The sequence below is a fragment of the Mustela putorius genome, unplaced genomic scaffold, assembly GCF_011764305.1.
Source record: "Mustela putorius furo isolate JIRA1106 unplaced genomic scaffold, ASM1176430v1.1 tig00000873_pilon_pilon_pilon, whole genome shotgun sequence".
In the NCBI taxonomy this organism is placed as follows: Eukaryota; Metazoa; Chordata; class Mammalia; order Carnivora; family Mustelidae; genus Mustela; species Mustela putorius.
In genome coordinates, this window is record NW_025421504.1 from 1570181 (window position 1) to 1595202 (window position 25022).

The 25022-nt window shown below is 65.9% G+C and overlaps 1 protein-coding gene across 7 annotated transcripts in view; it reads right to left on the reverse strand.

Moving 5' to 3' along the window:
- BAIAP2 (BAR/IMD domain containing adaptor protein 2) overlaps positions 1 to 25022 on the reverse strand; it is a 62600-nt gene that overhangs the window by 3076 nt on the left and 34502 nt on the right. For 2 of the 7 annotated variants that reach the window (XM_045085732.1, XM_013054310.2), the window contains exons 4-13: positions 21924 to 21985; positions 21136 to 21207; positions 20472 to 20609; positions 10336 to 10488; positions 7873 to 8094; positions 7520 to 7721; positions 6771 to 6972; positions 5850 to 5918; positions 5263 to 5425; positions 3491 to 3525 (exon numbers count right to left, since the gene is read on the reverse strand). In XM_045085732.1, the coding sequence (XP_044941667.1) occupies positions 3491 to 3525; positions 5263 to 5425; positions 5850 to 5918; positions 6771 to 6972; positions 7520 to 7721; positions 7873 to 8094; positions 10336 to 10488; positions 20472 to 20609; positions 21136 to 21207; positions 21924 to 21985 (1318 nt within the window). Of the gene's footprint in view, positions 1 to 1169; positions 1218 to 1487; positions 2947 to 3490; positions 3526 to 5262; positions 5426 to 5849; positions 5919 to 6770; positions 6973 to 7519; positions 7722 to 7872; positions 8095 to 10335; positions 10489 to 20471; positions 20610 to 21135; positions 21208 to 21923; positions 21986 to 25022 lie in introns of those variants that run through there. The other 5 variants (XM_013054312.2, XM_013054311.2, XM_013054315.2 and 2 more) reach the window with 5 other exon arrangements.

The window sequence follows — 25022 nt, forward strand, 5'->3', positions numbered from 1 at the left end:
GAAGACAGCTGGTGGCGCAGGGTGGATGCCCACAGTGCCCCTGGGGTGGGGGGCTGCCCTACGCTGGACACGAGGGCGCAGGCAGAGGCCAGACCGGCCTCCAGAGTGACGGGGGCTGCAGGGGCAGCGGGGCGGAGGCGCGGCGTCTGAAGGCCTCTGGAAAGAGGAAGAATCCACCCCATCCCCACATGTCAGGAGCACTTGTCTCCAGAACTTTCCGGAAGTCGCTCATGCCGCAGCTCAGAGACAATGACAGCGAGTCCGGGACCTGCTGGGGCAGTCGCTGCCCCTGGGGAGGACCACACCGTCGGGATGCTCCAGGGGGTACAGAGGACGCAGGTGCCGGCTTCATGGGGAAACTTGTCGGTGATGGGGCGGGGATGGGGACATACGGCAGCAGCGCCCCCGTCCCAGGCACAGGGGCCCAGAGTGCTGGGCTCCCCGGCGCTGGCCGACGGCGCTTGCTTTCCCAGAGCCGAGCACAAGGGATCGTCAGAGGATGGGCTGTAGAAGGCCAGCCAGGGCCGCCCATGGGGTGGCTGGAGGCCTCGTCTAGAAAGCCTGGGGCAGCCTCGAGGAGCCTCTCAGGGCAGATGCGACGTGAGTGCCGGCAGAGCAGGCGCCAGAGACCCCATGTCCACCTGCCCCGGTGTGCCTGACAGACCCACGTGGGCTCCAGCCACAGAGCTGTCCCCAGGATCGACCTTGGTCTCCCCAGCCCCCGAGGGGCTGCGGTATTCACCAACCAGACCCAGCCAGGCCCGGCTCAGACCCACACCCGCAGGGGCTGGTCCGAGGGAACCCTTGGCCAAAGGAGCCCAAAGCCAGCCTCCTGGCCAATCACAGCGCTCCCCCCAACCCGGATTGTGGCTGAAGCGCCCCACAGAGGCAAGAGAGAGACCCAGGCAGATGGCCAGGACCGGACCACGCCCAGGGGTGCAGGGGTGGGGAGGAGCAGCCGGTCAGGCCCACAAGCTTCCAGACAGACGGAGGAAAGCCCAGAGCCCAAGGAGCAGTCCGAGAAGCGAAAGCCCAGAGCCCAGAGCAGAGGCAGGCTGGGCAGACGCTCGCACCCCGTCCCCATCCGCGCCTGCCAGGGCCGGGGCCAGAGCATCTGCACAGTCACTGGGAAGGCGTCCGACCAGCGTGGGAAACCCGGGGCAACTTACTAACTCTAGTCAGGGGCAGCTCAGAGTCGGGCCACGTCCACGTCAGCGCTGTAAGGAGACACAAGGGCTCAGCCGGGGCAGGTGGGTGGGGGAGGGGCCTGAGCCCCCCCCACGCAGGGGGTGAGGTGGGGGATGGGGGGTGGGGACACCGCCCGTGGCAGGCGTCCCCAGTCAGCCCAAGCGGCCCAGCCCCCCCGAGGGGACAGGGACGGACGGCGCTGTCCGGCTGGGCACCGCGGTCCCCAGACAGAGGCCGGCTCGCCGTGGTGGCCCAAATCTGTGCCCCGGACCTGGAAGGAGGCGCCACACCCAGCTCAGTGCGATAAATAAAACTTTTATTCCAACGACTGCAGTACAGGGCGCAATCCAGATAAAAAAAAGAGGAAACAGGAAACAGGAAACAGTTTGAGCAGTTTACGTCTCCACACAAGTTCGCAGTTTTGTGTCTACATTCATCCGTTGAGCATGGGATCCCCTGGATTTGAGGTCTTGAGCAAAACGAGAACACCGACACGGAAGGCTCTTCGCACACGGGGCCGCGCTCTGGCTTCGTGTTCTCCTTAAATACGAAACGGTCTGTGCCTTGAGCTGCTTCTCTCCCAAACTCCCGGCCCCATCCTCGGCCCCAGGAGAGCGGGCGGAGGGCTCCGTTAGAGCACGTCAGACAGAGGCGTCCACAGCTTCACGGGGGCCCCGTGGCAGGAGGGGCCGGGCAGGCTGGGCCCTGGCTCCCTCCTCCCCAGGTTCAGGGTGTGAAGAGGTAAAACCAGCAGCCACGGAGTCCGGCACGTCTGTTTCGAAGTCACCAAGACACACAAAGAGACGAGAGCATTTAGGGAGAACGGGGCGGGGGCTGCCCTCCCCAGGGCCAGCCCCGGGTGGCCTGGGGGCCGCGATCCCCTCACGAGGCTGTCCACCAGTTTCCAGAACACTTGGGGGGAGGTGGTCTCTGGAGCTCTTTGGAAAGTCCGCAAGGGGCTGCGCCTGCCCTGCCCTCTGCCCTGCCAGGCCCTGCGTGAGGTCACACGGCCCTGGGGTCACTGCCCGCCCGTGCTCTGGTCTCTACACTGTGGAGGACGTGCAGAAGGCCGGGGGCTGTCGCCTCCCTCACAGGAGCGGCCAGCTTCCTCAGGAGGCCGCCCCGGCTCGGCACGCACCCGTCCGTCCGTCCGTGCGTCCGTGCGGCCCTGGGACGGGCCTCCCCTTCCCGGACACCGAGGCCAGCGTCCGTCTGCTGGGGGGAGGCGGATGCAGGAGTAACAGTGTGCACACCGGAGTCCATGCAGATCGGCTTTAGTTTTTCAGGAAAGAAAAGTCCTTTTCCTGTTTTTTCTTTTTTTTTCTTTTCTTTTTTTCTTTTTCTTTTTTTTTTTAAATTTTTAAAATATTTTTTCTTTTTCTTCAGACTTTAGGCCTGGCTCGCAGTGAGCCATCAGGAAGGGACAGCGCGTCGTGAGCACGGCGGCCGCAGAGCAGAGGCGAGGACGCCGGGCCCCTGCTGCCCGGCCGGCAGCTCCCGCCTGGCGGACACACGGGGCCGGGGGCGTGTAGACACGGGGAGCAGAGATGGGGCAGCACCATGGACCCTGGGGGGATCTCAGAGTCTGGGGTCACCAACCGGAAGGCAGGACAGGGCAGGTGAGAGAGGAAAAGAACCCGAGAACAAACCGACGAGGGCGCGGAGGAGAGAACCGACGGAGGCCAGACAGATGGGGGGCTCTCCCGAGCAGCGGCGGCCCGTGGTCAGCGTCCTCACACTGTGGACACCAGCGTGCCGCTGCGGAACAAAGCACAGGACGCTGCGGGCCGCACGCCCCTCCTGCAGCCGCTTGGGGTCAGCCAGCTGCCTGCCCCCCACCATGCCCCCCGAGCCAGGACAAGGGCCAAGTCCAGGCGGGGGGCGCAAGAGCAGCAGCCCCAGCCGACTGTGCCGGCCAGGCCACCAGGAAGGAGCAGCAGGGCACGCACCGGGTGAGGGCTCCTGGAGGACAGGGAGCCCCGGTGACTGTAGGGGGCACGGGACCAGGCTGGGCTCCAATGGTTCGGGGCCTGCTCCCACCCTCCCGGTGTCGGAGCACGAAGGCGGACCTCCGGACCCAGCTGGTGCTATCCCGGCCGGGCAGGCTCCTGCCTGGACACCCCCGCAACTCAAAGGATTGCGAGGTAGAGAGGAGCAGCCCCCTGGGCCCCACCTGCCCCAACCCAGAGCAGGGCCTCCACGTCCCTAGGCAGGTGCCCACGGAGCAGTCCTGAGAGGGTCTGCGGGAGGGGGTCGGCCCTGCCCACCCGCAGCTCCCAAGGACTAGTGCGAAAGCCCTTACCTGCTCACAGCCCGCGCTCCGTAGTCATCTAGACCCTGAAGGAGGGGGAAGCAACACATGTCAGGTTGGGGGTCCTGGGGGCGAGGCGGGGTCCACAGGACCAGAGGAAGCTGGGCGCTGCCCCCGGCCCCAGTGGGCGCACGCAGGGCTGGCTGCAGCCGAGGGCCTGGAAGGCCCCTCCCACGTGCACAGCAGTGACAGCAGTGACAGCCCCAACTCACGGGGCATCTCCTCCTCTGGCCAGCGGCAGACCATGGATGGTGTGAGCTCACACTCACAGGCACCCGTAAGACAGACCCCCGCTGACCCCTCCACACCCGGGTCCCCCAGCGAGCGGACAGAGCCCGAGCATACCCACAGGTCACCCGGCATGAGCCTGGGATGACCCGGGACGACCTAGGGGGCCTCTCCAGGAACCAGTGACACTCGCAGGGAGGGGCTGATGGCCGGGCGTGGAAGCTAGCCTGGGCCAGCCCCTGGGCAGAACACACCCCAGCACCCCAAGACACCGGCTGCAGCCCCAGCTGTGTGGCTGAGGGAAGTGCTGTGGGCGCCGCCACCAGGCGCCGCGGGGGACACACCCTCCTCAGCCATGTCAGCGCCACGACCAAACCCGGACGCGGGGCTAGTGGGAGCAGCGCGGTGGCCAGGCCTGCCTAGGCTCAGGCAGCAGTGTCCCGGGTCCGGATGGTGCTAGAGCAGCTCCTGCCTGGCGGGCTGGATCTGTGCCCTCGAGGTGCCTCCCCTAAGCTGGATCGCTCCCCTCGCTACCGCCCTGCTGCTGCCTGGAGTGCCAGCACTGGCCTCAATTTCTCTAGAAGGTTCTATCCCAGGACCTTAGCTACACCTCCTCAGGCTGGTCCTTCTCACTGTATCACTGACTCCACCTTCCCGTCCACTCTGCCTGGCCATGAACTCCTGGAAAACTGCTCCCTTCCTGGCACACAGCTCCCCACTCTGCTGGTTAAGCCCCTCATGGGAGGCGGGGCGCGAGGCTGCTTAGGGCCGTGCTGAGCAGGGACCTCCCTGGACCTCACCCACCTTCACCACCACTCACCCCAGCCCCAGGCAGGCTCAAACCTCGGTGGTTTGAGCCCCTGGGGTGCACATCTTAGAGAAAACCCCTTCTTCTCCCCGGTTCCGGGGGTTGGGGGCTAACCCGGAGCCTCCAGCGCCCGAAGCCTGGAAGCAAGAGCGAAGCTAATCCCAACATGGTCACAGCAGACCAACGTTCCAGAAGCCCTGGGCTCCGGGGGGTATAGCTCAGGGGTAGAGCATTTGATTGTAGAAGCCCTGGGCTCCTACAGCCTCTGAAGCTTCCCACATGGAGCTGCACCGTCCTCACGCTCACACCCTGGTCCCACCAAGACTTTACAACCACCAGCATGCCCTCCAGGGGCTCTACTGGGGACCCTTGCTGTCGCCCAGGCCTTGACCTTCTGCCTCTGGCCACTAGGTCCTGGGTGACCTGGGCATGAGTGCCTAGCCCTGCCTCCCGAGCCCCGAGACATACTAGAATGTTCTGGCCACGTCCCAGGCCTCGAACACAGTTGCTCACATCCACACTCGGACCTGTGACTGCCGGAGCCCAACAGGCTCGGGAAGGGGGCTCCTGGACACAAAGTCCTCCCCGATGCTTGGCTCCCTGAGGTGTGGGGGGCCTGGAGGCCGCTGACGCCCCAGCCAGAAGGAAGCCCGGGCACAGGGACCACCTTGCCTGCAGGAGCCCCTTCCGGCGTAGGCCCCTTCTGGGGTCGCCCTGTGCTGCTCACCTGGGAGAAGGCAGGCACGGCCACACTGTAGGGCCTCTGCTTGAAGGTGCCGGCTGTCTGGGCAGGGAAGGCGCGGGACGATGCGTTGTAGTCAGGCGGGGGGAGGGCCAGCTCCTCCTTGTCCAGGAGGTTCCCTGTGCTGCTGCTCTTGCCCTGCTGCAGGCTGTGGGGGTGGGGGGCGTAGAAGCTGCTTCAACCCAGGCCCCCAGGACCCCGTCTGACCCTCCACCTTCCCCGTGCCTCCCTTGGACCCTTCTAGAAGCCCTAACGAGGGGCCGCAGACTCACTGAGCCCGTGAATGAGGCCTGAAGGAGTGGCAGGAAGAAGTTCCTAAAGCCCATGTACCCTACCTCAACCCTGGCCCTCCTGGGGCAGCTCATGCCCCCACACCCTGTCCAAGGGAGGCTACACCCTAACCCTAACTCTAACCCTAACCCGGGTGTGGGGGCAGGCCTGTGGGCAGTGAAGGGAGCAGAGCCCAGCCAAGGCGTGTGAGCAGAGCGGGAGCCACGGGCAGATGTACGGTGCCCTCTGCCCGAGGCAGCTTCTCAGGGCGAAGGGCCAGCGGCCCGGGCCAGCACTCTCACCTCATGTGCAACCTGTCGCTGCCGTCGCTGTCCAGGACGCGCGTGTAGGAGAAGGGAAACCAGCCCCGCCTGCGAGACAGGACGCGGTGAGAATGCGCAAGGCCCGGGTGCCCGCGGCTCCCCCGTCCGGCTGTCGGTGCAGCCAGCACAAGCGAGCCCTCTGGGGAGACAGCAGACCCCAGCCTGCACCCTCGCGAGCCCACCGGCCCTGAACGGGAGGCTGGGCGTCTCCGGCAGAGCTCCTGTGGCCGTGGCGGCCAGAGCTGGTTTCCAGCCACACGGAGCAAGGCAGCAACAGCACAGAAGCCGTCTGGAGGGCAGGAAGGTGGGCGATTTGGGAAGGGGGCATCCTAGCAACCTCCCGCCCCGCGGCGCTCCCTCCCTAGACGGCCGCTGCCCCGCCGGGAGGAGCGGCTCCCGGCCAGGGCGGCCCGAGCCGCAGGAGAACGACAGGCTGGCGGAGTCTCAGGGCTGCAGGTGTTGCGCTACGCCGTGAAGACAAGACTAAGCCGTGAAGACAAGGCTCCCGCGTCCTGACACGCCAGCGACAGGCTGACCAGAGACTCGGGGGCAGCAGGGAGCCTTGGGGCACACGGCCGGCCTCTGCCAGCTGGGAAGCCACACGCCCGGCAGCAGGGAAGGTGCCAGACGGGCCGCGGTGCGTGCGTGCGGGACCCTGGGCCAAGCGGGTGATGCAGGCGGTGAGGGGGACGGGCTGGTGAGAGACGGCGAGGCCGTGGCTCTGACGGGGCAGTCCCGTGTGTGCCACTGTGCTCTGAGGACTGAAGACACACGGCGGGACACTCGGTCCGGAAAGGACCCCGAGGCGCCGGGCCAGCTGCTGGCCGCGGGGTTGGCAGGCCGCTGTCCCAGCCCCACGCAGGCCACCCAGCCCCAGGGCTCCCTGGGGGTCCCGCTCACATTTTGGTCTTCTCGCTTTCCCCGTAATGCCAGCCGTCACGGGCCTCGGGCACCAGCAGGGTGATGAGGTCCCCCTCCTTGAAGCTCAGCAGGGTGCTGTTGTCCCCCGCCGCGTGGGAGAAGATGGCTTTCACCCGCATGCGGCCGTTGCGCTCCAGGCCGGCTGCCATGGAGCTGGAGCGCGGCAGGGTCTTGTTCTCAGCTGTAGACGACAAGGCAGGAGTGAGGGGACGTGGCCGTCCTCCTGCCCCTCAGCCTCCTGACGGAAGATGCCGGAAGGTCCCAGGTGGGCCTGGAGTGGGATGCTCGCGTGGGCAGAGACGCGGAAGGACCCAGCGGCAGACCTGCAGCTTGTAAGCCGCAGGGAGCTCGGAGCCCGAGCCTCAGCTTTCCCCCCTGCTCATCGGCAGACCCTGGCTGGCTGGGGGAGGGGGCGGGGTGCCATCCATGGACAGGGCTGCAGAGCTGAGGGACCTGGGTGGGGGAAGGGGGCCGTCACACGGTCCACTACGGCCCTGCCAGGCATCACCCGCGTGCTCCAGTCATGGGCGGAGCCCTGATGTCCCGGTCCGGCCCTGTCCTGCTGTGGGGACTTGAAGGGAGCCAGGCAAGGCCTGAGGGCCAGGCCAGAAACCCTCGACGGGGCCCAAGGGGGCCGCACAAGGGCCCACGCGTGCTCGGGGCTCTGGAGGCTCCCCCACCCCCTTGTCGGGTGTGGCACGGTGGCCGGGGCGCGTCCCAGCCCTTACTGGCCGCGTAGCTGTTCTTCGGGGCCACACTCTTGCGCACGGGGAGCGTGTTGGAGTACGAGTCGCTCAGCTTGCTCTGGGACTGTGGAGGAGATGAAGTCTTGGGCTGGGCGGCCTTGCGGTCGGCCCAGGGGCTGTAGTCCTCGCCGTCTGGGCCCGAGACGCCATTCATGGCGGGCGCGCTCTCCTGGGCAGACAGCCGCTGTGGGGAAGAGGCGGGGGTGGGGGGCAGCGGCGCGGGAGGGCCCGGTCAGGCGCGGCCGGCGTGGGGACCCCTCACCCCAGCCACCCCGGAGCCGGGGCGGGAGCCGTCTGTCCACACCCAGGAAGCCTGCGGGAGGCCGCGCACTCACCCCCACAAACGGGGCCAGCTCGGGGGGCACCGGCAGGGGCTTGGCCCCTGGGATGGGGTCGGAGATGACCAGGCTGGACTTGGAGGCCGACAGGGCGCTGGGGAGGACAGAGCCGTTGCTGGGCACCTGCTGCATCAGCTGCACGGCGCGCTCCGGGATCTTGTTGGGGTCCGCGCACGCCTGTTGCCACAGCGGCAGCTTCTGGGCCAGCAGCTCCTTGCCCTGGAGCGGAGGGAGTGGGACAGCACAGGGTCAGGGCCGGCCGCGCAGCGGGGCCACCCCGCAAAGCTACGAGAGTCTGGGCGCGCTGCGGACCTCCCCAACCACGCTCCCCGGAGCCCCCTGCCTGGTCGCGAGACATTCCCCCTCTCAGGAGGGGCGCACGTGTCTGGCTGACGGCTGCCCCACACCTGGTGGTGCCTCCCAGCCAGAAAGGCCACCTGGAGGTCCCTGAGCCCCGGCCTGGGAAGGAGGCGGGCTGCTGCATTAAGCCAGGTGGTCTTGGGGCCACTAGGACTGAGACAAGACCCAAGGTCCAACCTGAGCAGGGGCTGCCAAAGGAGAGAAAGGAACAGGGCTCATTAGCCGTGCGACAGGCAGACGCTCCAGGGGCCACCACAGGTCCCGGGGAGAGCACCATCCTGGGGTCCCTAGCCGCGGTCAGGCTAAGCTGCGGGAGGGTGCAGGAAGCTGACACCCCAACAGAAGGTACTGTATAGATGCAAGGTGCTAGTGGTCCCTGCCCCCAACCCAGGGGCCCAAGAGCCCAGCTGTCCCTTCAGTGTGCGTCGGGGTGTGCCCAGGGCACAGCTAGCCGGACAAGCACAGAGCTTAGCAAAGGATGACGAAGCCACGGGTCTGGCAAGGAATCCCAGAATGAGGGACAGCCGAGTGGGTGCCAGCCTGTGGGTCCCTGGCGTCTGATGCCCACTACATGGGCCTGTCCAGGGTGCGGGGACAGCTGTGCCCTCCATCCTCTGGTCTGCTTGGCCACAGTCGCTGCTGGGCTTGTAGCAGATGGGTCACCTGTGTCCTACTGCAGAGCCTGGAGCTCCCAGGGCAGACTAAATCAGGCAGTCACTGTCCCCAGGGCCTCTGAAGGGACCATGTGGCCCTCACTGCCTCTCCCTGCTTCTGACCTGTGTCTGGGCAAGGAAGGGGTGTCTGAGTGAGAAGTGTGGTAGAAGCTAGACAAAGACCCTGCAAGCAGGCCATGCCCTCCACCACCTGCTGGCTGAGACCAGGGACCAGCGAGACAGGGCCCAGGGCTGGTGCCCTGTTTTGTGATTCAGATCTGATGCGAGCACAGCTCGTCCCCATGTCTGGGCCTGCGTCTGGGGCAGCTTCTGCTGCTACGGCCCAAACCCAAAATGGCACCTGGACCCTGGATGAGAGAATTGGTGGACAGCTCTGGGTGGTGGTGGCAAGGCAGGCCCATGGAGACCCAGCACCAAACAGGGGCAGTCCTAGGGCTCCCCCCGCCCCCGGTGATGAAACCCGCCTGTGGGGCTGGGATGCACCTGCCAGGGAGATGCCTGCTGCAAGCCTGGGGGGTCCTGCCCTGGTGCCCTGGCCCCTGTGCTTGGGAGGGCTGCATCCAGCTCCCTGGGAGGTCAGCTGTCACCTCGTGCACAGCAGGAGCTGCTTCGGCCCAGACACCATGGCTTTCCCGCTCTCCGTCCCCCCAGCCAACACAGGAGCCCAAGCTCTCCCTGACCTGCCATGGGGCCCGGCTGCCACCAGAGGGCGCCACCAATCACCGCAGCACAGCCGGGAGTGGGGGTGTGCGGCTGCCCTGCCCTGCCCTGCTTGCACGGCGGGCGCCCCGCCACCGCCCCTGCTCACCTGCCCCAGGGAACCCTCCCAGCTCCCACAGGGGACACAGGTCCCTCCACTGCCCTTGCCTTGCACCTGTGAACAGGCCCTCAGACAGGCCCGGGAGGCAGAGCTGCTCTTGGAGGGAAGGTTGCTCTCCCCTACGCGGCCCTGCCCACGCGGATCTCAGGGCGAGTCCCCTCTCAGGCACACGGGTGGGAACGTGTGTACCCTGCCGCTCTGCAGACACCTTTACTGAGGAAGGACGGGAACTTGGTTGCCTAGCCTCATCTGCTGAGCTCTTGGAATGTTCTGGAATGTTCCAGGGGACAGATCTGCTCCCTCCCCAGCTCCTATGAACTCTGACCAGGGGCTCATCTGGAGCTGCCCCTTCAGGCAGGGGACCCAGTGTCCTCTGGATTGCCTAGGAGCAGCTCCCTGGCTCTGCAGCCGTCCCTGAGAAACACCCGCCAAGCCTCAGAGACCTCTGCGGCGTCTGACCAGTGACCCTCCTACCCGCACGCCATCCCTGGGGGCATCCAAAATGCATGGCATTCCTTTCAACACAGCTCCACAGTGGACACGCCCTGACGGCTACCAGGGAGAGTCCACTTCTGCCCATGCCCCAGTGTGGCCCGCAGAGCTCACCTTGGAGTGGTAGGCGGCGGAGTTCTTGGCCACGGCGCACTGCTTCTCCACCAGGAAGCAGAACCGCCTCCTCTCCTCGGTCAGCGCGGTCTTGTAGCCGTCCGACACGTAGTTCTCCAGCTCTCCTTGCTTGTTGCTGATCGCGTCGATGTACTGGGGGGCAGGCAGCGTGGGGGACGCACATGAGCCGCAGACGGGACAACACAGGACGGTGTCCAGCTCTGGGCAGCCCCCCACCCCTGGAGCGGAGCGCACCTCCCACCGGCCCACGGGGCGGGGCATGGCCACAACCTACTTGGACCGAGGAGGCACAGGTGGAGTGACAGTGGGGCAACCCCACGCCCTACTGGGCCCCTGTCCCCCAGCAGCTTGAGTCCCTGCCCCCTGCCCCCTCTGTGCCCAGAAGCCACACACATGTGGACCACGCTGGCAATCAGGAGGCCCGGTGGCATCGTGGCCTGCCTCCCCGTGGATCCTGATTCCAGGCATCTGAGACCGCCCCGCGGGTGGCCCAGGAAAGCTCGCCTGGCGTGAAGTGCTTGAGAATGACTCATTCACACCCAAATCCTGCGGGGGTGGGCAGAGAGTGAAGGAGAGACTGCTTGGTGCTGGAGCACATGGGAACATTCTGATTTTGCTGGAAACTTGTGGTAATAAAGCACCCTCAAGACTGTAGGCAGCCGTCACAGGGAGGCAGGAGCACCCCAAGCCCTGGGGTCTGCAAAGCCCTGTCGGGGTGTGTGCTGGGGTCCGCGGGGTCCTGGCTGTTTCCCCAGGCAGCCCCTCCCGGCTCCTTCCATCCGTGCCCTGGGGCCACCGCCTACGTGGGGAGGCACTGCAGGGCCCGCCCAGTCCCTGTGGTCCTGGGGTCTTTCCTGCCTTGAGGGGCGCCTCCCCCACGGGCTCTGACTCAGCGTGGGTGGGCGGTGCTGAGCTGCGGTGGGCGCTGGGGGAGGCTCGAGGAACAGGCTGTTCCTGCCGCCTTCCTTCCCAGCAGGAAGCTGGAGGCCCAGGACCCGCCTGGGGGTGTGGCTTGTCCCCAACACAGCCGCCAGTGCCCACCAGGGCACAGGCTCAGCTCCTATGGAGTAGCCACACCCCCCAGGGCACAGGCTCAGCTCCCACGGAGTAGCCACACACCCCAGGCAAGGTCTGCCTGGCCACCAAACGGCGGGGGGCCCCCACCCTCTGCCCCTGCAGACCACCCAGCTGGCCCCGTGGAGGCGGCTGCTGAAACGGGGCCTCCAGATAATAACCCGCTGGCCCCCCACTGCCGGCCCGAGGGCACAGCCTTGAGGAGTGGGCCCTAGGCCTCACGGGCAGCCTTGGGTTCTGCCGCCGGTGTGCCTGAGTGGACCCAGGGCGGCTCTTGGGGACCAAACCTGCCAGCCTGGGAGAAAAGTCTGAGCCCAGGTAAGAGCCACCCCCTCCCTGCCCTATGGGTTCTCTGCTCTGCTCCCCGCAGCCCTGCGACCTCCCCCCACCCCCCGCCACGCCATTCCCCTGTGCGGGCCGGAGCACTTCTTCCTGGTTGTGAAACGTGTGCTGCAGGCACCTTCCCTGCACTGCAGCTCCTCCAGGAAGGGAAGAGCAAGCCTGGGGACTGGCAGGGCCCCTGGGGGGCCGTGGGGGCTCATTGGGCAAGGCTGAGCTCCACAGGGAGGACCCCAGCGATGGCTGTGGAAGAGGGGGGCTGCCCAGGGGACCACCTGCACCCGCACCCCCTCCCAGAAGCCCCACAAGGACAAGAGAGCCCAAAGGCCCAGGACAGAACGTGCTCTGGATGGAAGGTCCCGGAAGGGGCACGCACACCCCAGGGCCCCGGTGCCAACATGCCGGGGTTGGCCATCCCGCCCCCCCCCCCAGGGGCCTGTCAGGGACACGGCTGTGGCCCACAGCAAAGGTGCCTTCCTCGAAGCCACGCGCAGGCTCATCACCTCCGAGCCCAGAGCCCCTGCAGGAGACATTTGTGCAGGTTCCGAAGGGGAGGGTTTAGCCCCCCAGGGAGACCCCCAACCCATCCTCTGCTAGTGCCACCTCGTCCTGTCCCTGGGGGCTGCTCTAGCAGCGGCGGCCCAGCCTGGCAGGGCTTTGGGCTGGGGGGCAGCTGGGCACGGGGACAGTGCACGCCTGGGCGAGAACTCGCACACGGGATCCCACTGCGGCCTGGCACAGGGAGGCGGCCTGGAGTGAAGCCACCATGCCCACTGTCACCTAGTGGGGACCCTGAAGGACAGAGGCCACTGTTAATGGTTGGCACAGGACACGGCAGAAACCGGGACACGGGGCCCCTGGGTCTGCTTGTCCTGAAGGCGCACAGCCCCCGAGGCGGCCACACGGCCTACCCCACACATGGTTTTTGGGTTTTTAGGCTGCGGCGCGGCTGTCGCTGCAGCGCACCTGCTCCCAGGAGTGGAGGGAAAGCGGTGTGGACCCGTGCGGTGTGGGGCGCTGGCCTCATTAGCTAGGTCTGCTAGCCTCCCAGGCCGGGGAAGAGAGTGCGGATTTATTTTTAAGATTTCCATTTCTTCGAACAAGCTCTGAGAACGGCCGGGAGCAGCAGGTCTCGGGGCGAGTGGGACTGAGGTGGAGCGTGCGGCCCTGGCAGAAGCTGGCGGGGGGCACCCCGACCCTGGGAACCACATGTCCTGGGAAGCCAGCGGTAGGGCCTTACGAGCTATGCCCCGGGGGCAGCGGACAGCTTCCGCCACAGGCCCCTGGGCTGTCCGGCTGCCCTGAGCACCCCAGCCGGGGCACAGCCTCGCCAGCGGGGACACGCGACCCGCACTTCTGTCGAGGAATGCCAGCGGCTTTCCCGACCTCCTCCCGGACGCGGCTCCTTGTGCACAGACCACAGCTTCACTGGGCAGGGCCCGGATATCTGGGCCAACCGAGCAGTGTCACACTGAGGGGGACGGGAGTGGATGAGCTCCACCCACAGGGTCCGGGCCACGACACCCACACCCCCAAACGCAGAGGAGTGCTGGAGCTCTCCAGCCAAGCGCAGAGGCCAGAGTGCGGCCTGGCCCCCCACCTCTGGCGGCTCAGTGGCCGCCTCCCTCCTCACTCCTGCCTGCCGCCGCCTTTCCCGCTCCCGGCTCCGCGGTGCTATGGCGACCGCGCTATAGAAACCCCCGGCTGAAAGCACGTAAGACCACGGGACACTCCCACTTAGTCACCCTGGGCTGCACAGCCCTGTAATCCGAGAAGACAAAAGTGATCAGAACACATGTCTCCTCTCCAAAGCCGGCGGTGACTCAGAGGGGGGAGGGGCGGCACTGGTTTACCCCATCCGTGCGGCTGCGGCTTTCCCACGTTTCTCAAAACCCAACGCTGCCCCTTCGGGTCCTGCAGCTCATGAATGAGAGAGTAGTTCTGGGCCTTCAGCTGCCACTGCTGGAAACCATTAGTCCCAGGAGGTGACGACGGAACCCCAAGGGCTGTGATGCTCAGGAAGGAATGACAGAAATCTGACCCCCACGTCACATTCCATAACCAGGCCCGTGTCCCCTCTCTGGGGGACGGACCCTGCACCTGAGCACAGAACAGGAATGGCCTCAACCTATAGGGCTGCAGGCGCGGCGGGGGGGCCGTGGCTGCAGCGGGGGAACAGAGAGCAGCTCTGCGGATTGAGGGACCCTCGAAACGTCATTTAAACCCGAGAGGCCAGAGCAAGGCTCAGGGCTGGGGCAATGTGCCGTCCTGCCCATAGGTGCGTGGGCGGGAGAACTGGCTGTTCAGCTCCTTGGGTCCTGGGGTTTCTGTTTTCTGGCAAAAGGGCCCAGGGCCGTCAGCAGATTGGCAAGGGGTCTGTGACTAGGGGACCCCAGCTGCAGTTACCCTACCTAAGTACACTGACATGCCCAGCGTCCCCTGTGCCAAGAGGCCTAGGAAAGAGTTGGAGGACACGGAGCTCCACACCAGGGGGCAGATGCTCTGACGAAGGCTTTAGGTCCACAGATCAGCATGTTCCCAAGACCCAAGGGGATGGGTCTCTGCACACCTGAGTCAAGGCCGTGGGCGTCGCCAGCACTCCCGGACCCACACCACCCAGGCTGGGGCGGGCTCTGCCTGAGGACGTCGCTGTGCCAGGCGACCCTGCTGAGCTGGGAGGGACTCTGGGGCTCCGCTCCTCCGGAGCGCGGAGGGGCTGACCTGTGCCACCCACGCAGCCATGGCCCGGTGCGGCGGCCCTTGCCTCCCGTGGCCGTGTTCCTGCGGTTCAAGACCCACGCCTGATTTTACGGACTTAGCAGGAAAGAACATGACGCATCTCCCCAACATTCTCCGTGGTGATCCCGGGTCGGAGCTGTGCTCGAGGCGTGTTCACGCAGAGTGTCGGGAACGACTTAGTTACTACAGGGAACGCTACGAAACCCACAGCTGCTTTCCACGTTCTTCCCGCGCCCAGGCCTGGGTGCGAGGTGGCGAGGGGCATGTGCCCTCCCCCAGGTGGCCTGTCCTGGGAACCTCATGGTCCCCGACGCCACCTCTGGACACGGGCTGAGAGGAGAGGGTGCCCCGCCGCAGAGGAGGCGCGGCTGACCGTCCACGGAACGCCCTGGGGTGGAGGAGCTTCGGAAAACAGTGACAACAGGAGGCGCATAAAGGGCTCCAACGCCCAGCACAGCGTCAAACTCCGCACGGTAAGGGGACCAGCCTCTGCCATGATCTTTTTTGAAGATCTAAATTATGGTTATTTTGTTTTTGTTTCGTTAATTACACATCCCTTTAAATAGAACAAATTTCCCCCTTTCTCCCACTGCAATCTGGATGTGTGTGCCTTCGGGGACTCGCGCACCCAGGGAGGGGGAGCCACAGTGGCTGAAGGTCCCGGCGAGAGCCTGTGCGCCTGCACAGAGAGGCCTGCCCCACGGCCTCCAGGCTCAGGAACTCACTGGACCTCTGCTCCTGCACAGCCGGCCGGGGCTGCGGGCCTGGGAGGAGGGAGCGGAAGGGGGATCTGGGCCCGGACAGATGTGCACTGCGCCTCCAAGTACCCCGACAGCCCCGGCTCCCCAGCACCCTCTGCCCTTCCCAGCAGCCAGACCAGCCCGGATCAGGGGGTCCCAGGGCCAGGCTGCCTGAGAACCCCAGATGGCCATGGCCCATTGTGCTCGGGCCAGCAGGCTGGGTCCACACGGCCTGGGTCACTCTGGACACGGGTCCACTCCTCTGTCTCATTTCTTCTTCCTGAGCACTCCCCTCTGCCTCTGGGGTCTTGGTAGCCCCTCCCTCAGTGCACGGACCCCTCACAGAGGTTGGGAGGGACACACTGCTTCCCCGTGACCCCAGCGCACTGCACACCCAAGATGCATCCCGGATTTTCTATCAGTCATGACCCCCTCTTGGGAGACTGAGGTCTACTGCCTATGCTCCATCCTATTCTAGTCAGAGCTGGGCCAGGGCTGGGGACAAACAAAAGCAGACAATGTTAAGGGGCGCCTGGGGGGCTCAGTGGGTTAAGCCTCTGCCTTCGGCTCGGGTCATGATCCCAGGGTCCTGAGATCAAGCCCCACATCGGGCTGTCTGCTCAGTGGGGAGCCTGCTTCCTCCTCTCTCTCTGCCTGCCTCTCTGCCTACTTGTGATCTATCTGGCAAATAAATAAATAAAAAATCTTAGGAAAAAAAAAAAAAAAAAAGCAGGCGATGTTGTCACCCAGGCCCTACAGGATTTGGCGAGGGGAAGATATGCTACTTCCATACCTAGGACCAGAAGCCCTGGAACCACCAGCTGCCCAGCAGGACTGGCTGCCCTTCAGAATACCCAGAAGCTTTGAGAACCCTAACAGGACCTAACCCTAACAGAACCCTAATAGGCCACAGTGTAACGCTCACACTCCTGTGCCTGGGGGAGGGGACAGAGGTTTGGCAGAGACACCAAGGGCCAAAGGGACAGGGTCACCAAACGAGGCTCCACCGTACCCCACTAGACACACAGCCCGTCCTCCCCTGACCACATGCCCCACAGCGCCCTCCGCACGGACAGGCACTTCCATGGGTGCAGAGGTGGGGGTCTGGAGAGTGGCCTTGGCTGTGGGGACAGCACGTGGTGCGTTCCCTACTTCCAGACGCAACCCTTGTCCTAGTTAGTGCCCCAAATGTCTCTGAGCACCTGTTCCCTGACCTACAATCAGAATCAGTCCTCCTCGCGGAAATCCCAAAACACAGTTTCAATTACCAGCCGTTCTTGAGAACAGCCAGCTCTGACCCAGTCCCGTTCACAGGGAGCCCACCCCAGACGGACAGACGAACGCTCTCCATCTCCTGCCCTCTGGGGGACGGGTCTGATCAACTTCACCTCCCTCCACCCCAAAGAGCTCCACTCCATGGGCAGGGCCCCCTGCTCTGGCATGGCCTGGCCACTGGCCACCCGACTCCGAGGCTTCACGGGAGAAGGAGGCCAGGGTGTGTAAGGGCCTGTGGCCAGTCGGCCGCTCCAGAGGGGACGAGGCTGCCTGAGGAGCCCCAAGCAATGGCCCCTGCCTGGCGGGCAGCCCTCTCACTCTCCCTGCCCAGTGCTCCGTGCACATGCAGCTCAAGTCCAGGACGAAGGACACGTGGGCTGGAGGCTCTGGCAGACACACAGGGGACCCCAGCAGTCGAATCTCACGAAAGCCCACCCACCTCTCTGCAGCACCGAGCAAACCCACGCCTGGGCCTGCACTCCGGACCCCCGGCCACGATGCCCAGCCCTGAGAAAGCCAGCGCGCGAGCTCGCGCGGTCTGGGCATGCCACCGGCCAGCTGCCCAGCCAGAGAAAGACATCAGGGCAGCGGCTCTGCTGCAGCCTGAGGTTCCCCGGGAGGGGCCGCCGTGTGAGTCATGGGCGGGGGGACCTGCCTTCACCTCACCTGCACACACAGCCCCCCCGCCCCAGGAGGGGCCTGCCAGGGAGGAGAGCCCCCAGGAGTGGAGGGGGCAGGCCGTCCGCTGTGCTTGGAGCCCAGGCGACTCCCCTCTCTGGGGTCATTACTCTCCTCCGCGTCAGCCTGAGAGCATGGCCCCAGCAGCCCACACAGGCCAGAAGCCCACCCCCCGCCCCGGCACACCCCCGGCCTCTCCTGCTCTTCCTCAGGGCTGGGGACAAAGCTGAAGCCCCTGCAGCCTGCGCACAGGAAGCGCAGGAATGAAGAGCTCAGATCCCACGCGGTGTGCAGCCGTGGGGATGGCCGGTGGCACTCCGGGAGAGCTGGGGCCGGTGCTTCCGAACACTGAGAAGGAGCCAGCGAGAGGAGGGCCTCACCCTTCCCCCCGCAAGGGTCTCCGACCGGCCCTTTCCAGGGACTGCCAGGACCTCAGCCCCACTCCTGGCGGGCTCAGTGCACCTGCCCCAGGGAGCAGTGGGGAGGGAGGCTGGCCCCAGCCGGCGGGCTCTGCAAGGCCTCCCACCACCAGCACCAGTAGCCCCACGTGCCCTGGGACCGGCAGGTGCCAGGGTGGGCGGGCACCACGGCAAGGCCACCGGGCGGGTCGGCAACACCGACCCCAGCCAGACAGCCAGCGTGTCTCCCGCCAGCTCGGGGCTCTGAGGACGTCCCCACCAGCTTCTCAAAGCTCCACTGCTTCCACAGTCCCTTTGCTTCTGCCTTCAAGAAAGGATACCAAAATCACTGAGCACAAGCTGGCGGTCACTGCGTGGCCACCCCGGGCCGGGCACCCCATGGGACGCACCTGCAGCACAGAACCCAGCCCTCCCTGCAAGGAGTTAGATGCCGTGGGCACAATCACAGTAAAACCGCTGGGTAGTTCTGGGTCCAACGGAGAAGGAAGCTGGGTTTGGCGAAGCAGGAGACGGAAGGGTGGCCCGGAGAGAGGAGTTGGAGCAGGTGCACGGGAGAGGGACGGAGACCCCTGGTCAGCGTCAGCACAGGAGGACAGAAGCGGGCCAAGGAGCGCCGGGAGCCTGCTGGGACCACAACCCTCGGAGGGGGCAGAGCGGGAGTGCAAATCCAGACCCAACTGTCGGCGCCTCACAGCAGGCCAAGGGGAGCAGAGCTGGCGTGAGGCGTCCGTAAGCCGCACAGCGGGGGGATGAGGTCCCGTGCCCAGCAGGAGCACAGGGAGGAGGAGGGGTGAGACCGGGCCGTGCTGGAGGTGTGGTGGGGCTTGGTCGGGGGTGACCCTTCGAAGTGGGGAAGACGGTCAATTGCGTGTCTCTGAGAATGAGCCCCAGGAGGCCAGGGCCGCCGAGTCTCCCGACTCTAAGAAAGCAGGTCTCAGGCCCCGCTGCGCAGCTGGAGTGAACCCCGTCGAGGCTTCCACCCAGCCCAGCCATCCTCCCGCCAGACCCCACCCCGGGGCAGACGACCTCCGTGACTTCCACCCTCTAGTGGCCCCTGGCAGAGCTGCCCGGCCCATCCAGGACCCGGGCCCACTCAGGACAGCCTCCATGTCTACGGCCGTTAAAGGAAGGGAGCACCAGCATAGACCGTGCGGATGAACCCTGGGAACCAAGCGGCAGAGGCCCCTGCGGGGACTCGGTCACACACGACGCCCAGCCCAGCCGCAGCGCGCACAGACAGGAGGCGGGGTCTGCCTGGGGGGTGGGGGGGGTGTCGGCAGGGGTGTCCTCTCTGGTGCGTGGGGACAGCGGCACACCATACAGATGGCCACACTCAAAATCACCCACTGTCCCTTCCATGACACGTGAACCGGATCTCAAACCTGATGCCAAGCAAAGAAACGAGTGCCTCCAGAGGGGCGCACAAGCTCCCAGCCCCTCCCGGCTGGCGGCGGAACCCTGGACGTGCCAGCCTCGGTGTCCCCGGCACCCCTGCGAGGGAGCCCTGGTGCAAACATGCCTGCACCGAGGGGTTCCTGGCCTCCAGGAGACGGGGGCACTGTTCACGACTGAGATTTTTAGGGAGAAACACTGCAAAAGACATGGTGGGGGCGGGGAGCAAAACGGAGAGGCCCAGGGAAGCGTGGCTTCCCCCACCCCAGCCTCGGGGCCTCTCCCAGAGCCAGCTGTGCCTGCAAATGCCTCTGCGGACAGTGCCAGGGACACAGGCCTCCAGGGTGATGCCATATCAGGGGCAGTCCCTGGACACAACGGTGGCAAGAATCTGGGGCAAGTCCGCCCGTCCGGCACAGGAAAAGTGCAGGGGGACGGCAGGCAGCTCTGCTCCCCTCCCCAGGCTGTGGGGCTCTGTACGCAGGGTGGCGGGGGGACACGGTCACCTCTACTGCTGCCAGGTCCATGCGCCCCACCCAGTGGGCCCGCTTACCCACACCACGTTTGGGGAGGATGCAGGGCACGGGCTCCACAGGCACCAGCAACCTCACGGGTGCACCGAGGCACTCAGAGGCAGATGCACACACATGGGCTGAGAACAGGGGTGCACGGTGCACCTCCAAGCTTGCCAACCTGACAGCCGGCACAGAGGGTGGGCCCAGGAGGTAGAGGTTAATGCCTATGCCTGACCCTAGGGGCTCCCCGCACACCCTGAAGCAGCTAAGGAACTGGGCAGAGGTTTTCTTGGTGTTTCCTTTGGAAACAACCAGAATCCTGTTTTCTCTTTCCTTCTTATCTGAGTTCCGTGGCCTCAGGCAGTGGGCACTCTGGGCCGGATCTGTGTCAGCTGGCCGAGGCTTCCAGTACATCAGGTGTATCAGGGCCACGCTGTCCTCAATCCCTGGCCTGCTCCGCACATGGTGCCCGTGAGGCTGGGCACCACGGCGAGGGCAGTCCCACCGGGGTGGGCCCCTCCACGGCCTCCTGTGCCATCTGCCTCCTGCCTCTTCAATGGGGCGGCTGGGACACTTGACCGGCCAGCATCTGCCCACAGAGGCTCCGGGCCCGGTCCTAGCGGTGGGTACGCAGGAATTGATTAGAGGAACAGTCTGATGTCTTTCTCAGAGGCAGAACCCAGAGGTACAGAGCGGGAAGATGTCCTTGAGGTTCCTGCCCCTTTGGCAGCACGCCTTGCGGGGCCTCACCACGGCTCCGAGAGCAGGCCCAGGGCGCCGCAGGCCCGCGCCGCCCCCCACCGGCTCCAGGACGGGAGGTACTTGCTGCCCCAAGTGCGCCAGGAGCACAGAGCCCAGCTCTGCTCAGCCCCACGCAGAGGGCGCCGAGGGGAGCACTGCCTCAATGCTGCGGCCTCAAGGGCGCCCACCGGGGCGAGTCCTACCTGCAGCTCCTTGTCCGAGTACTTCTGCGGGTTCTTGCTGCCCTGGCTCTTCTTCCGCAGCTTCTTCAGCTCGGCTTGGCACTTGTCCAGTGCGTCGCCCTTGCTCCTCTGTTCCGTCTGGTACTTCTTCAGCGCAGCCTGCAGGGCAAAGACCACACAGTGACTGCTGAGCCGACCGCCCTGCCCGCTCCTGCCCAGCGGCAGCCCGGCCTGCAGGCGCCGGCAAAGCCACGGCGGGAGGGCAGAGCCCGCCCAGGCCTCGCCCTCCCACGCCGCCCCCAGCCGGGGCGCCTCCTGGGAACTCAGGCCACACGCCCCGCAGAGTGCGGCACCTTGGGCCCCTCTGGCCCTGGGGAGAGGCAACGGCACAGGGACAGGACCCCAAGGCCCCCAGGTCAGACGCGGAGTCTGTGCAGGCTCTCCAAGGGGCAGGGACAGGGCTGTGCTGTCCCCGCCACGGACAGCGGCGAGCTGTGGGGGCGCGGGAGCTGTGCGTGTGGGGCGTCGGACACGCCGGCTTCCCCCACACGCGGCGCTCTGTCCCAGACCGGCTGGCACGGGCAGGGCTGCGGGGAGCCTGCGGGGAGGCTGGCGGTGAGCTGCCCACCCGGGAGACGCGGGGGCGAGGGGAGTGGCGCGGTGGCCCGACGGGGGCGGTACTTACGCTCAGGTACCGGGCGTCCAGCTCCACCTTCTGCTCCAGCTGCGTGAGCAGCTCATTGTGGAAAGACTTCAGCTGGACACAGAACATGTAAGGGCCGTGAGCACGACACAGGCCGGGACGGGCGGGGTGGGGTTGGGGGAGGCTCCCAGAAGAGGCAGACGGTCACCGCCACGCCCCGGACGTGGGCCACCCTGAGGGGCAAGGGGCCCGTCGGATCCCTGAGCCCATGACCCTGCACAGAGGCTTGGGGCCTGGGGAGCTGGGAGGCTCCAAGCACCAGCGTGGGACAGGAACCCGGAGTCAGGCCATCCTGGCCTTGGACAGCCCCGGGGGTTCGGCTTCCCAGGGCGGACACAGGAGCAGCTCCCCCGTCGCCCCCTTCTCTTCAGCGGGGAAGAGTTTCTCAAGCTGACACGGGCAGACTAGGAGGGGCCCATATGACCCCTCGCTCTAGACCTGCTGGGTCACGGCCGGGCCTGGACTCTGGGCAAGCGTGTGCTCCCAGGCCTGCCCCCGTGTCGCTGCCGGACCCCTGCGGCCAGCTGACACTGAGACCCTGCGTGGCCTTTCCTCTCAGGCCCTCCTGGATGTCCTTGGCCCCACCGTGGATCAGCTCCCCACTGTGTGACTGCCGTCCCGAGCCTGGGATTTGTGCCCGTCTTTCTGAGCGCAGCCACACGGCGATACCAGGTTCCCAAACGGACACGGGAACAGAGCACGCACCTGCCTCTCCCTCCCCTCCGCCCGACCTGCCCCTATGGTTGCCCCCTCCTTCCCACAGGCCTCACCATCTCTTCCAACTGATTCTGAATCTGCCTGTGCACTTCGGCCATCTGAAAGAGAACGTCTCCTGGAAAGGCCGCGTGGAAGAGAGGAGAGAGAGAAAGGGTCAGGACGCTGCGCTACGGTCCCTCCAGCTGCCCGTGGCCGGGGAGCAGGGAGCAGGTGGGCCAGTGCTGGGGCCTGAGCTGTGGGTGACCAGAGGCAGGGCAGAGGGCGCTGTTTCTCCTGGTGACGAGACAGAAGATTCTAGAATAACAAGGGATGCCACTGGGTGACTTCGGGGTGGCGGAGTAGCAGCTGAGGTTCACGACGTTTGCACATCTCAAGCCCACGAGCAAGCCTGTGAACACACGCACCTCTTACCCTGCGTCCTGCTCCCGTGTGTAGCTGCCAACAACCGCCGTCCCCCCCACTCTGGGCCCAGGTGGCACTGGGACCCAACACACTTGCCGCCCGTGCTGCACACGTGGGTTACGTGGGGTGAAGGCAAGACCTGGCTGCAGGCCCCAGAGGCGAGGGGCCTGAGGAGGCACCTGAGGGCTGCAGCGCCAGGGGCCTCGCCGAGGGGCTCTGGGGACAAAGGGAGCGCGCCGTCCAGCTCTGCACACATTTCCCGAAGCAGGGACGGGGGAGGGCTCAGCCTCGGTCTTCCTCCTCCCAAAGCTCCGGAAGGTTCCACTCAGCTGCTACCGTGAAGTGTGGCCGCTAGGACCAACAGGTGCGCAGCACTTCCAGCTGCGGCCACGGAGGGGAGGTCGCCACACAGCCCACGACATCAGCATGCTCACCCCCAAGTCAGGGCCCACGGAACAGCAGCTCTAGGCCAGAGGCTGCACAAGGGCCCCCAGCCCTGGAAACCCTCAGGGCTGCCCGGCTGTCCCACCGTGCTGGTGTGAAGGACCCCCCGCCCCCGGGCAAACGGCTCTATTTCCTCGCGCGCAGAAGGAACAGCCGGAACGGGCAGCGGGACGTCACTTGCTTGGCGCCACGCAGAGCTCATGCTGTCCGTGTGCCATGACACGGTGGAACGGGGGCCACTCTGTCCCCGAGGGCGCTCACCCCTGCTGAGCCCCGTGCCTGCGGTGCTGCCCACACCAGCTTGCCCTCTCTGATCACACCTTCCGCTCATGCCTGGGCTCCCTGACCCACAGACCGTTTTGGGGGGCAGCCGCAAGGGGTATCCCAGCAAGGCCACCCGGAGATGGAGACGAAGGCCCACAGCCCTGCACCCTGACCGGGTGGTGTGGCCTCTAGCTGCACAGAAGGTCCCCCAGGGTCACTTTCCCTCCCAAAAGCACCACTGGGCTCTGGGGAGGTCTGCTTCTCCTGGTCACTGGCTGTTCTGCGACGTCCACGGGGCACACTGAGCCCCGGCTGTGACTAGGAGCTGTACAGACGGACCTGTCAATCAGCACAGCCTCGGGGTCCGCCAGACTCCCCTGCAGGGCCCCGAGCTCTGCTGTTCGAACCTCAGTGCCCCGGATGTGTCCCCAGACATCTGCTCTGCCCCAGAGAGATGCACAGATTTCTGTCAGGGTCGGGGGACGGGGGAGGGGACTCCACACGTCCTAAGGAGCCGACTCCCTGGGCGGTTGGGACCCGGTGTCACGCCGCAGACGGTGTGCGGCTGACATGTGCCTCCTCAGCCGGCCTTCAGCCCAACTGCTGCAAAGACACCCTCAGGCCTGCTGCTCGGGTAAGTACAGACCCCCAGGGCCTGGCCTGCGGGCAGGCCTGGGATGGAGGGGAGGCACCCCTGCTCCAGGGAAGGGCCAGTGCCCTGGCCACAGAGTGTGAGTGTGTGGGGGTGTGAGGGGGTGTGAGCGTGTGTGAGCACGTGCCCCACGGACACCGGCAGCTCCAGGCCCGACACGCCTGGAGGGGGCTGAGGAACGGACACGCGCACAAGCAGGGGCAGCCGCCAGGAGCTGTGCACAGACCACCCAATGCGGTCGTGGAGCCTATGGCACGGGCCACCCCAGACGCCAGGGCCGGAGCTGGGGAACGCCCGTCGGCGCCCTGTGCTCTGGGAAGCCGCTCCGGTCCTGCTCCCAGTGTGGGCCTCCCTTGGGCCTGACGGCACCGCAAGACGGGGCAGGGCAAGCACGGACGGCCCTGGGAAGAATGCCCTGCCTCTGCCATGGCTTCCTGTGCTCAGGTCAGAGCACCAGCACACGTGGTCAGCGGTCAACCGTGTGCGGCTGAGGGAACGTGAGCAGACCAGCCCTGCAGGAGAGGTCGCGCCTCCCCTGGGCTGGCCTGGCCTCGTCCCTCCTCCTACTCGATCCCGACTCCGGGGCCTTGATGTGTGAGCGAAGAGCCCAAGAGGGACGGGGACACGAGGTGACAGGAGGGGCCCGATCGCCGGCCTTGGCGGAAGGGAAGCCACTGAGACAAGAGGAGCGAGTGGCCACTGGCCAGGGGTTCCTGGGGACGAGGCCAGGCCGCTGTCACCCTGCCTGCGACAGAGCCCCAGTCTGGTGTGTGCGGTGGGGATGCGTCCCGGGTAGCTGGACTACAGCTGTAGTAGCTGCCCACAGCAGGCCCCGACCCACAGGTCCAAGCCCTGAATGTCCAGAATCTAAGACCCAAGAGGGCAGCATCAGCTTGATTCTGCCTCTCTACGCTTTTGGCCTTCTGAAACTTTCCCAGGACACACACTCACCACTCTAAGGTGGGGAAAACATCTGGGGTCTTGTTTGTGGTACGGGGGACTTGCTGTGTTGAGGGCCCTGGACCCACCTTCTGGCCCTCTACCTGCGGGCATCTGGGAATTGGTTAAGCCGAGGCCAAAGGGGCACAGCGCCCACATGGCACGAGGTCTGGCCAGCCTGGGGAACAGCCCAGAATGCGGCCCTCACACCCATCCTCTGCCCCCCCAGCCCTCGTGAGCGCCATCAAGTCCGGGAGTAAGACACGGAACAGGCTGTGGCCCAGCACAGTCTCCCCGCGGGGGCGACTCCCACGGCATCGGCCATGCTTCGGGCCCCGACACAGTTAAGTCAACAACAGGATCCAACGAATAAACACGTATTTCCTGAAAAGTCTGGCGCGACTGGCTCAGGGAGGGTGCCTGAGGAACGCTAAGAACCCCGCGGAAGAGC